General features: G+C 47.2%; 1 protein-coding gene across 5 annotated transcripts in view; it reads right to left on the reverse strand.

Annotated features, from left to right (window-relative positions):
* The window catches only part of TTC3 (tetratricopeptide repeat domain 3), a 133,364-nt gene extending 121,456 nt beyond the window's left edge, over positions 1 to 11,908 (reverse strand). The window contains exons 1-2 of one of the 5 annotated variants that reach the window (XM_067545260.1): positions 11,837 to 11,908; positions 8,718 to 8,806 (exon numbers count right to left, since the gene is read on the reverse strand). In XM_067545260.1, the coding sequence (XP_067401361.1) occupies positions 8,718 to 8,795 (78 nt within the window). In that variant the 5' untranslated portion in view covers positions 8,796 to 8,806; positions 11,837 to 11,908. Of the gene's footprint in view, positions 1 to 8,717; positions 8,880 to 11,836 lie in introns of those variants that run through there. The other 4 variants (XM_067545261.1, XM_067545259.1, XM_067545258.1 and 1 more) reach the window with 4 other exon arrangements.
* Between the last annotated feature and the right edge of the window lie 180 nt (positions 11,909 to 12,088).

Genomic DNA, 12,088 nt, shown 5'->3' on the forward strand with positions numbered 1-12,088 from the left:
ACAAGAATGTGACTGAGCAATCAAGTTTATGACATACTAGCAGAAAAAAATAAATGTTTTAACCTATTCATTAAGCAATTAGTAGTTAATATATGTAGTGAACAATAAATGAAGTACAAGTTTCCTTAAAAACAAACAATAAAAAAATTAATCCACATAGACCATCAGATAGTGGAAAGTTACATCATATACCCTACCCTCCTGGGTCTGAGCGTGAGTAGCTACCTGAGCCTCTACCAGTGCCAAAATCCACACAACTGTTTTAGTGCATTAGTGTGAACCACACCAACATAAGCCTGTCTACCCAGGCGAGAAGACTAGCTGCCATCTGTAGTGTAGACTCACCCTATGAGTATGCACACACAAAGTTGTATCGGTTTAAAAAAAAAAAAAAAAAAAAAATCACATCTTTACTAAGCTGCTGTAACTTCGTATGTATACCAGGCCTTATTCTTGTTCTCAAAACTAAGTTTGAGGCCTGTAAGACTGAGATATTCTAATACCAATGTATTTAGCATAACATTGGGCTCACTGAAATGCCAAAAAACCATAACCTTGACCTCAAAAATGGTCCAGCATAAAAGAATCAATGATAAAAGTGTGATTTACACTACAACATGGATTGTGTCTACAGTACAGAAACAGCCACTTTGGACATGATCTTAACATATCTCATACAGCAGTACTTCAGATAAGGTGGAGTTAAACTAGCATCCCACTAGCATTGGCAAAGAAAGCAAGTTCAACAGCCTTTGTGCAGCAAAGTACAATGGCCACCAGAATGGATGAAATATCTAGACACTTTGGTACAACAAGTATTGAACTCTGTTGTCTTTATCCACACCACAATCTATATTCAAATTTTTTCAACACTGATTTTGGGGAAAGTGTAGCAATGCCGTTGTATGCGATACCTGATGTCAAAAATGGCATTTTCTCTATTGAAGACACAGCTTCTTGTGTTACACAGACCAGAAATCTAAATATTGTCCCACCATAGATGAGCTAGTGAGTTTGCTAACTTGAGATGAGCGCATTCTATACAAAATTTGTCACCAATCTAAACTAAGGGCTCGACTGTGGATAAAAGATGTACTGCTTTAACTATACTAGAATACTTAATGATAAAACCCTCTAGCATAGCTGCAGTTATATCACTTATAAAGGTGCTTGTATCAGTAATGGGAGACCCCTAGAGCAGCCCAGTGCAGCACTGCCGTTGTGTGTCTGCCTGAATCTCCCTGACTGAGGGTTTTAATAAGTCTAATAAGGCTTGTATATTGAACAGCATCCCTTCAGCAATCTAGTTTACTCAACCCCAAAGGCGGAACATCACACAAATAGGCATCCCCTCAGCATCTCTAGGAGGAGGCTGAGTCAACCTTAGTCCATCAACGCCAGTTACATTCATGGTCCCTTCCATTGCTATTGCCTGGCGAAATCTTTCATGGGAGCCAGGTTTCTCTAAGACTTGGCATTCACAATCCCTTCCTTCTGAAAGCTCCCCCGTCTGGGAGCATTCTTCCTGGGTTTCCCTTACTGGTGAGCCTCCTCCCCCCCCTGCCTCCCCCAGAATCCTTCCCTGTAGCAGTTTTCTTTGTCTGCTTTCTGGGAACTGTTCCTCTCCTCAGGAGCCTCTGTTCCCTTAGTGGCCCATCTCTCCTGCAGTAGCCTCCTCTTATCATGCCCAAGTGTATCCCTACCCTAACTAACTGCCTCCCAGTTATTCAATGAGTTAGTCACAGATAAATGTGAGTTACCTCATTCGCCCTTGAGGAGTCTTTTGCAGGTAAACTGAGCCCTTCAGGACAGCTACCCTCTGACATATTCCATCCCACACTTTCAGTGGATCTTGCTCTGCCTACGGCAAAATTCAGTATCTGTCCAAGCCTATATGAGTTCAAGCAGGGTGGCTCCCTTCTCTAGGACTACTGGCCTATTTACCTCCCTTAATCATTTTTTCCAGCCAGAGGGCTACTTCTTGTTTAGCTGCTTCAAGGCAGTCTGCAAGTCCTTTAACCATTTCTCTAATCTTGTCAGTGAGGTATGACAATACCATAAATCAAGTTCCCCGAAATCTGATGTCAGCCATAATCTTTGGTACTTCATAATCCAAAACAAGTTGCACATCTTGTAAATCAATTACCTCGGATATTGTTGGAGGACTGAACAGCATTGTGTTCTTGCCCCTGGTAAATCTGTGCAAACTGCTTCTGTCTCTTTGAAAGCAGCCTTCCAGGATACACTTGCACACACAGCCTTTGGAGACAAGGTCATTTTTCATCCAATCCAACTCCCTATTAGGGTTACTAATTAATTCGGATCACATCTTTTTTCTTACTGCCTACAGTGAAGAACTTATCAAAGCTCATTTCTGAGTCTCTTGCACCCACATCACACTGTGTGTGAGGTTATCTACTGGAGAATAACTTTTGTTGGTTTCCCCTGAGAGGTTCTCCTTTGCTTTTAAGCTAGTCTTCCTGTCAGCTCCACTTTGGGTAGGGCCTTGTGTAACTGTTTAGAATCATAGAATATTAAGTTGGAAGGGACCTCAGGTCATCTAGTCCAACCCCCTGCTCAAAGCAGGACTAACTTCAGCTATATCATCCCAGCCAGGGCTTTGTCAGGCCACAGCTTAAAAACCTCTAAAGATGGAGATTCCACCACCTCCCTAGGTAACCCATTCCAGTGCTTCACCACCCTCCTAGTGAAAAACTTTTTCCTAATGTCCAACCTAGACCTCCCGCCCTGCAACTTGAGACCGTTGCTCCTTGTTCTGTCATCTGCCACCACCGAGAACAGCCTCGCCCCATCCTCCCTGGAACCCCCTTTCAGGTAGTTAAAGGCTGCTATCAAATCCCCCCTCATTCTTCTCTTTTGCAGACTAAACAAGCCCAATTCCCTCAGCCTCTCCTCATAAGTCCTGTGCTCCAGCCCCCTAAGCATTTTTGTTGCCCTCCGCTGGACTCTCTCCAACTTGTCCACATCCTTTTTGTAGTGGGGGGTCCAAAACTGGACACAATATTCAAAATGCGGCCTCACCAATGCCGAATAGAGGGGAATAATCACTTCCCGTGACCTGCTGGCAATGCCCGTCCTAATGCAGCCCAATATGCCATTAGCCTTCTTGACAACCAGGGCACACTGCTGACTCACATCCAGCTTTTTATCCACTGTTACCCCAAGGTCCTTTTCTGCAGAGCTGCTGCCTAGCTCGTCGGTCCCCAGTCTATAGCTGTGCATGGGATTCTTCCTTCCTAAGTGGAGGACTCTGCACTTGTCCTTGTTGAACCTCATTAGATTACTTTTGGCCCAATCCTCCAGTTTATTTAGGTCACTCTGTATCCTATCCCTACCTTCCAGGGTATCTACCACTCCCCCCAGCTTAGTGTCATCCGCAAACTTGCTGAGGGTGCAATCTACCCCATCCTACAGACCATTAATAAAGATGTTGAACAAAACCGACCCCTGGGGAATTCCGCTTGTGACCGGTTGCCAGCTAGACATGGAGCCATTGATCACTACTCGCTGAGCCCTATGCTCTAGCCAGTTCTCTATCCATTTTATAATCCATTCATCCAACCCATACTTCTTTAACTTGCTGATAAGAATACTGTGAGAGACAGTATCAAAAGCTTTGCTAAAGTTTCTGAATCTCTGATCACCGAAAGGAGCATCAGCCCTTCCTCCCATACTTCAGTTTCTCCTTGGACATGTCCTTCTTCCTCAGAGGACTGGCAGCTTCCCCTTCCAAGGATTTGAGCTACTGTCTTGGCCTGTTTGTCTTGTGCCTCACATTCCCTGGAGGGCTACCTTCTCACTTTCTAGTAATTTGATTCTCTTACCCATCTTGATAACCTGGGACTGTTATAGGGTTTTTACAGGCATTTCCTCAGCTCCTTTTGTAACTGCAAGTGCTGTCATTCATTGCCTTCTTCCTTTAATCTTCAGGCGGGTTAACTCTTGTTCACATTTTATGTCTCAAGCCAAGATCCAGTCCCCTGAAGAGCGTATTTCCTCTAGTGCCTTTTGGTTCTCAACCTGTGGTCCACAGACCCATGAAACTGACATTGCTGCCCAGTTCCTGACAGAGAGCGGGGAACAGAGAAGCCCTGGGTGGCTTCCCCTGGCTCCTGGCAGGGAACAGGGAGGAAAGAAGCCCTGGACTGGCTCCCAGTGAGGAATGGGGAGTGTGTGGAGGTGGGGGGTAGCCTATCGGGAACCTGAGGGACTCTCAGCTACCCACACTGCTCCTCTTTGGTTGGTACAGTGCTCCTGGTGAGGACACACTCCACCAACATGAGGAGGGTAGTGTGGACATCAGACACCACAGTAATTACTGCAGTGGCCGTAAGTCAACTTGTGTTTCTAGGGTAGACAAGGCCTAAATCTTTTACTGGGCAGTGAATCCCAGGCCTTTATGCCATCTTCCAGGATAGCTGAATTGTTACCTGTGGCTTCTCGGTCAAGTGTCACTATGCTTTCTATTTCAACATCCATGCTTGTGTACTCATCACACCCTTGTGCCCTCTCCTGATAACCCTACTCTGTCCTCTCAGGGCCTCAGTTTGCTCCAGGAAGCCGCTGCTGGCTTGGAAGGATTCTTGTAGGTGGGCGCTGAGGCTGTCCCATTGGCACTAAAAGATTCTCCTTCTCATCCTGTTGCTGCTGACAAACTGTTTGCTGTTGCAAACTGAGCATTACACTTTGGTCCCGCAGAGACCATCTGCTGGGCCTCCAATGCCTTGATCTGGGTCCGGGAGGGCTTGCAGAACCATCTAGTATTCCTTATGACTCTATAGTTGGTCCTGCACCTCAAAGACATTCCACACAGCTGTCTGTACGTCCCCTTTTAGTTTCAGGTTACAATGCTACAGAGATTTCAATTCTTAGTCTTTTCTTGCTTTATCACCTCAATCTTGACCCTACTGTTAATGTAAAAAGCATCCTTCGCCATCTGTAGTTGCTGGAAACTCTCTTGCTTCTCCTTTAACTCCTCAGTGAACTTGTCTAGCTCTTCTTGGAGCTGGGAGGTCTCAGCCTGCTTTGCTATCTGCAGATCTTGCATCTAATCCTTTAGCAGCCTTTTTTCTTCTTTCTTCACTTCCCATTTTAGCTCCACCTTCAAGAGCAGGGAGAGTCTGGCACCTGTATCCTGCTGTTGGCCCAGAAGCCTCACAGTCATGCCTACAGCTTGTCTGCTCTCTTCTATTTCAGATGCAGCAGCTGCTTCAAATCCTTCTGTGTGGTGCTATATTGTCCATCCAGAGTGTCTTTTACCTCCTGTCTTGGCTGGCTGATGGAGTCATTAGTCAAATTAGTCCTCTCCAACTGCCTTTTCTGAAATGTGTCCATAAGGAGCTGTAGTTCTAGCCCATGCTCTTCCTGTTTCAGTTCCCAAGAACTTATATCAAATAGTTTCCTATTCCCTTTAGCTGCCTGGTGGCCATCATCCTGGCACTTCTCACTCTTGAAACTGCACAACTTTCCACATGTGCTATCCTCACTTCTAAAGCAGCAGAGAAAGACCTGCACTAGGACTCCTTTATCTCTCCTCTCAGCCTTGAGTCTATATTTGTTTTCTTGAACTGGTCCTCCTCAGTTATGCTGTCATTTAGACTCCTGCCGTAAGTTAGGACTCAGAGATCAAGGTACTTCCCTTCTAAAAATCAGTATTTCCTGGCCTCGCGTACAGGCCACCACTGTGAGTGATGTCTCAGGGTCAAGCAGAATCTGGCCTGTGACAGCTTGTTCAGGCATAAAGTTTCTCAAAGCTTGGAGTATTTTAAACATTGTCTGCCCACCCAAGTACTGGCACTGGCACCTTAACTGGTGGGCCTCTTAAGCACTAACACCAGGTTTCTCCAAAGAAAGACTCCATTCCCTTTCGAGCATTTTAATCCAAGAGCCGACTAAGTAATTTCCCCCACTATCTGCTACTAGCCACTGTCAGATAGTTGATGGACTTATTTCCCTTGCTCAAATAATTTTGCCAGGAAAACCTGCTTTTGCAACAGCAAAGTGGGTAACTGCTCCACAATCTCATTCGTATTCTTGCCCCACGTGTTTCCTGGGACCCTGGGAACTTTGGGACCTAGACTGGCCTTCCCCCAAGCTTCCTCAGCCTGGGGCCTTTTCTTTCTTTGCCAGCAAGTGTTAGGACCTTCAAACTTCTAACACTCTTCTGCCCTGTGGCTAAAGGAGGAATTACTATATCCCCACTAAATGGGGGTGGGGAGAGGGTGAATCCGATGGTCGAGCTCTAGCCCTGGCTTCTATACCGCGAGTTTCCTGCTACGCGACTTCTTGCATCCCCATGGTGAGGTCCCCTTTATTTACAGTTCAAAGTCCTTGCCAGGCAATGTCTCTTTACATGTTCCAGCTCTCCACATTTCATGTTAACTCTAGGACATCACCCTTCTTGGCCACAAACTGTGTTTTGTCAGTCTCTCTAACAGGCATCGAGGTCTCTTGTGTCTGAGACTAGGCATCCTTTGTGACTTAAGTGCACCACAGTACCCCGTGCCAGCCAGTAATCTCCCTTGTTTCTCCAGGAGAGAACCCAACTTGCATGCCCTCTTGCCCACAGTACTTGCACCCCTTTAGTGGGACCATCTGACTTCTTTCCCTTCGTTGTCTGCGACAGCAGGACCTACATGGACTGCTGAGGTCCCCAACAAGCCTGTGAGCTGCTGCTCCTTCTGCAGATCCAGGATATATGACATCTTGCACTCAAGATGGATGTAAGCATTGCTCTGCATTATCATACCTCCATGACCCCTAGAGAGTCCCCAGCAACCCAGTGCAGAGCAGCCATTCTGCGTCTGCCTCAGTTTCCCTGATTGAGGGTTTTATGAAGTCCAGTGAGATGTGTATATTGAACAACGGTCCTTCAGGGGTCTACTTTATTCATTCCCAAAGCTGGAATATCACATAAATAGGCCTCTCCTTCAGCATCTCTAGTAGTAGAGGCAGGGTCTGAGTCAGCATTACTCCATCAATCCAGTGATGTCCCAGGTCCCTTACCAGTGAGGCCTTCATGACATGAAGTCAGGGGCCTCTTCTCACTAACTGGAGGAGGGTCTCTTCCCTTGGGTCAAGGCTGAACTACAAAGACCCTTCCTCAGAACAGTGTCCAATTTCTGTTTCCCCAGGCTTATGCTAGTGCCTGTTGAAGTCATGAGAACCAGGTTCATCTGACACAGCATTCATAGCTGTAGCCTGATTTTCAGTGTATTAGTTATTTAATAGGGTTATAGGTTTGCCAATTGCTTGGATTAGAAGGTTCTTGTCCCTGAATCAGGCTCCAGATGAATTTTATAGGGACCCCGGGTGCACAACAGGAATGTTCTTAGTGATAACCAAATTTGTATAATTTATAAGTTTTTATTAAGATAACATAAATGATAGACAAATGACTGATATAAAGAAAACGTACAATCAAATGAATCATGGATAATACAATCTTAAATTTAGATACCTATATGATGTGTGTGTGTATATATATATATATATATATATATATATATATATATATTTCTATGATATGCTTTGGATTAACATACTCACGCCCTTCCCTGATGACCTGATTGAGAGAGATGTCTGGTTCCTCACCTCAAGTAGAGGGGTGGAGTAAACACTCCTAGAGAGCTAAGAACTATAAACTAAGACTACAAATAAGACTATAAAATGAAGAAGGAAAATCTTAACACAAACTAAAGAAACTCCAACCAGGAGTAGATGACAATCGCCCCAAATAGCACAATCTTCCCCTTCTTATACCCTAAAAATATGGATCCTCCTTCTAAGCCCATACTTGAATTTTCTACCCCCAAATTATTGGGGTATGCATACTCTATAGACCGGTAGGTTCATAAATATTAATGTAATTCACTTCCCTTTTCAGTAAGATTCCATTACTTCACCTTTTGATGCGACATCAACACTTTCTAGGCCAAAGGCCCTGAATATGTCTGCTAACTGCTAAATCATCTATGGAAAAACATGACCATATATGTCTTGTTTTTGCTATACGTCAACACTTTCAACACTAGTTCCCGAATATGTGTATAATAATTACGTAGCTGTCATACAGGATGTGGCCTGTAAGGTACCTTGCATTACAGCAAAACATATATAAATTTATCACTCTATTATAATCATACAATCATACTTAAATCTATAAGAAAAGATACATATCTATATAATGCAAGCAAGCAGGCTAGTTCTATGGGCTACATAGCCTTCCTTCCTGAACTCTTGCACTCAAGACGGATTCTTCCCAGGTTTCCTTGACTGGATTCCCATCCCTCTCCAAGTAGCCTTTTTATCATGACCGGGTGCTTCATTGCCCAATTAAATGCCTCCCAGTTATTCAGTGAGCCAGATGAACCTGAGTTGTCTCATTCACCTTAGGGCAGCCTGTCAGAGGTAGGCCGAGCCCCAGACCCCTTTTGAGGACCATTTATCCTCTGATGCACCCATATATCTTATTCCCACAGAGGAAGGGGAATAATCTATACTAGTATAGATCATCTTTATGTCAGTATAACTGTGTTCTCATTAGGGACCATACCAGTATAACAATTTAAGTTAAAAAACAAAGAACCCACACCCTGTCTGAGAGCTATACCAGTACAAAATCAGCGTGCAGACCACCTAAATAAGAATCTCCATTGGGCATCTTGCCAGTCCCTTATATATTAATAGTTACTCACCCGTTCACAACATGATTTAATACAACCACCATACAAAGTGATGCCACTGAAATCTGATTCTGATATAGCTTCTTCCATAGTGCATGTCCCTGGGGGGGGGGAAAAAAGCCAGAAATACATTAGAAAAAAATTTGCATACTCCTCTGACAGTGCTTAGAACAATGGTTCTCAAATGCGACCACGACCACCGTGGCCACATGCAGCCACCAGGGGGTTTCCGGCAGCCACAAGCAGCTGGGGAGGGAGGGGCAAGGATCCACCAGGCCCAGCCAAGTTCCAACTGACCACAAGTCGGGACTGGTTGGGAGCAGCCCCCTCAGGGTGAATAACCCCTGGCCCTTAGCTCCCAGAAGCACCCTCTGCCGCCGGACTGCAGTTCCTAGGTAAGTGACACCCTCTCCCTCCCCCCATGCATCTGCTTCGAGGCCCGCATCCTTCCCTGCCAGCCACTGGCTGTCCACCAGTACCTGGGGTCCTGACTTCCACCCCTTCCCTTCCTGCCTTTCCGACATCAACCCTCCTTTCCTCCCTGCCCCAGCCGTGCTATTGCCTTCACATGCGGGTCTGACTCCTTGCGTTCATCCACTCAGCCCCCGCCCCCCCACGCCAATGCCTCTGGGTCCCAACTTCCACCCCCTTCCCTCCCTGACTTTCTGGCACCCACCCCTCTTTCCTCCCTTCCTTCCTGCCAGCCACTCGATTGCCTCCAGGGTCCTTGCTTTCACCCACTCATCCCCCACTCCCTGCAGCCATGCAAGTGACCCCCAGCAGCCCCCTCCCTAAGCTGCACTTCTTCCCCTCCCCAAAGCAGCCCCCTCACTGCCTCTTGCCAGGTGGCTCAGGGCAGTTGCTGCACATGTAGCTAGACTGGCTGCTCTGTAGGGAAGAACAAGTGAACTCCCTCTAGCCACCTGGCAGGAGCTGCAGTTCTTCATGCACCCCACTCACCTTTCTCACTTGTAAGGTGAGTGGAGCAAATGAAGCAGCCTTTCCATTCAAAGAACTCCTCAACTTTTGCTAATATTCTGATCCACACAACTGATGCATCAAAACCCAGAACTTATTATTTGGACACGTATATGTGCATGTTTATTTGATTTTCCTAATGTGAACTGAGTATATTAGAAAAAATTGTCAATGCGGCCACCAGCAAGAGTTGGTGGCTGCACTCTGAGGCCACCAAAAAAATTGTTGTGAGAACCACTGACTTAGAATGTCTGAAAAATTAAGCTATAACCTAATGTGAGGGGAAATGATCCATTCAACTGTGAATTTTAGCTTTCTACTTAGGATTGTCTAGAAGACCAGCTAAAGAAGCTATTATTTGAGAAGTTCCAGGTAGGGACCAGGACGAAGCACTGCACAAACACAGAACAATCCCTGCCCAAAGAGTTTACAATCTAAGTATAAAACTAGAGACAAGAGATGGATAGACAGACTAACAACACAGGAAACAATGAGACAATACTGGTCAGCATGATAGTCTGTGGTCTCAGCACACCTGTAACCTGTTGTCAAGATTTTTGTAGGATTTGTAACTCAGGAACGTTTTTTGCCCTAAATCACAGAGAACAAGCCAACTTCATGTAACTTCATATAAAAGTTAGTCTCTCCATTCCAAAACTTACCCAAAAACATTTTCTGTTTAATTTGCATTTTATAGCCTGTGCCTTTTCCACTGATCACAAACAATTCTGTATACTAACACAAATTCATAAAATTCTTCTGGTTTGGTTCAGGGGCAAACTGTACATGTGGTCTCTCTCTCTGTCTCCATGGCCATGTCTTCCAAGGGGCAAGCCCCTACAGTCATTTCTCCCAGAACTGAACCCCACAATTCAAACCACTTTAGACAGGATCACCAAGCTACAACATCCCTCGTTAACAGCAGGGTATACCTCTGTTGGTGTAATTGGGTTTAACTCCTCTCTGGGCACTTGCGGCCAATATGAAGCATACATTCAGATAAATTTAACAAGGAGAATAAGGTTTCAAAATTTTAAAAAGCATATATATTTCTTATCTAAACTGGTCCACCCATGTCTGTTTAAGGAGGTTCTGCTTACTCCAGATACCCCAAGTTTGGCCAGAGTGAGACAGGCTGTCCCCCAGTAACTGCTGACTTCCTGACCTCTCCTGTCACCAGAGTCTGTCACTTAGCTCCCTAGTTCACTTTTATCCATTTCAAAGACCTTGTGTGTTCAGGATTTCCAACTTCCTTTGTCTGACTTGGCACCCTGTGTTTGGTCTATACTAGTCTGTGTGTTTCTCCACAGGGCCTTACCTGTAGTCTCCATCACACAGTGGATTCCAGCATTGTCTGTCTCAGTACAGGCCAATTAAGGTAATCTGTCTGCAAGTCTTGTCTGGGCTCTTGTGACCCAGAGCTAACTAGGGCTGATCATAACTTTTACAAAACAACCTAATCTGTCAACCCCATTTCATAGAACACAGGTACAAGTTAGTGCAGAGCAGACCGTGCCAGTTCTTTGTGGCGGTCCGGGTCAGTCACCCACCCGAGGGAGGCTCACGGCCCCTGAAGCGCTGTCGCTGGCTGAACGCGGGTCGGGTCGGCGCCGCTGCTCCGCGCTGGCTGCGGAGGGGGGCGAGGGGTGGCACTTAGCTCACTTTGCCCAAGTTTTATTCACAAACGGGGGGCGCCGGCAGCCTTCTCGGGCAGCGACCGAGAGAGCCACGGAGCCCCCGCCCAACCGCGCGCCTGCTGCCCGAAGCGGCGGAGACCTGAGGCGCCGCCGCTGCCTCCGGCCAGCCTCCTCCCCGCGACCGGACACGGCCTGGACGCCGCCGTAGGGTCGGTGCGCGGTGGAGCTGGGCTGCCCACCACACGGGCTCAGGGGCAACCACTGCCCTGGCGTGGGGGGTGGGGAAGGACCCGCCGGAGCCCGGGCGGGCGGACAAGGAAGGTGGGCGCCTGTCCCCTCCCCGCTGGGGCACCCCTGGCAGACGGGGCGCCCTCGGCCTCCCCTCCCGCGGGCTAGGCAGAGTCTACAGGAGGGGCGAGGGCTCCTCCTGGTTCCTCAACTGAAAAGTGACCCGACCCGAGCACAGACGCGATCGTTCAACCGACACCCCGAAGCTCCCCCCCTTCCCCCACTCACCGGCCCGAGAGCAGCGACAGGGCCCGCTTCCTGCTCGGCAGCACAGCCGCGGCGCACCGGAAACAAGCGATCGAGCCTCTCCCCAGGCCCACCCCTCCCCCCAGTACTCCGCGCACGCGTCCGGCTCCGTCCCCAACTCCAGACCAGACCCTCTATTGGCTACCTGCCTTCTGACGTCAGGGATTTCAGGGAAGGGAACGACGGGCCTGGCGGACAGCCTCAGTTCTCGGATCTTGCGTTTCCTGCGCCTGC

The sequence above is a fragment of the Emydura macquarii genome, unplaced genomic scaffold (genome assembly GCF_026122565.2).
Source record: "Emydura macquarii macquarii isolate MOO-44397 ecotype Brisbane River unplaced genomic scaffold, CSIRO-AGI_Emac_v2 contig_1043, whole genome shotgun sequence".
Classification (NCBI taxonomy): domain Eukaryota; kingdom Metazoa; phylum Chordata; order Testudines; family Chelidae; genus Emydura; species Emydura macquarii.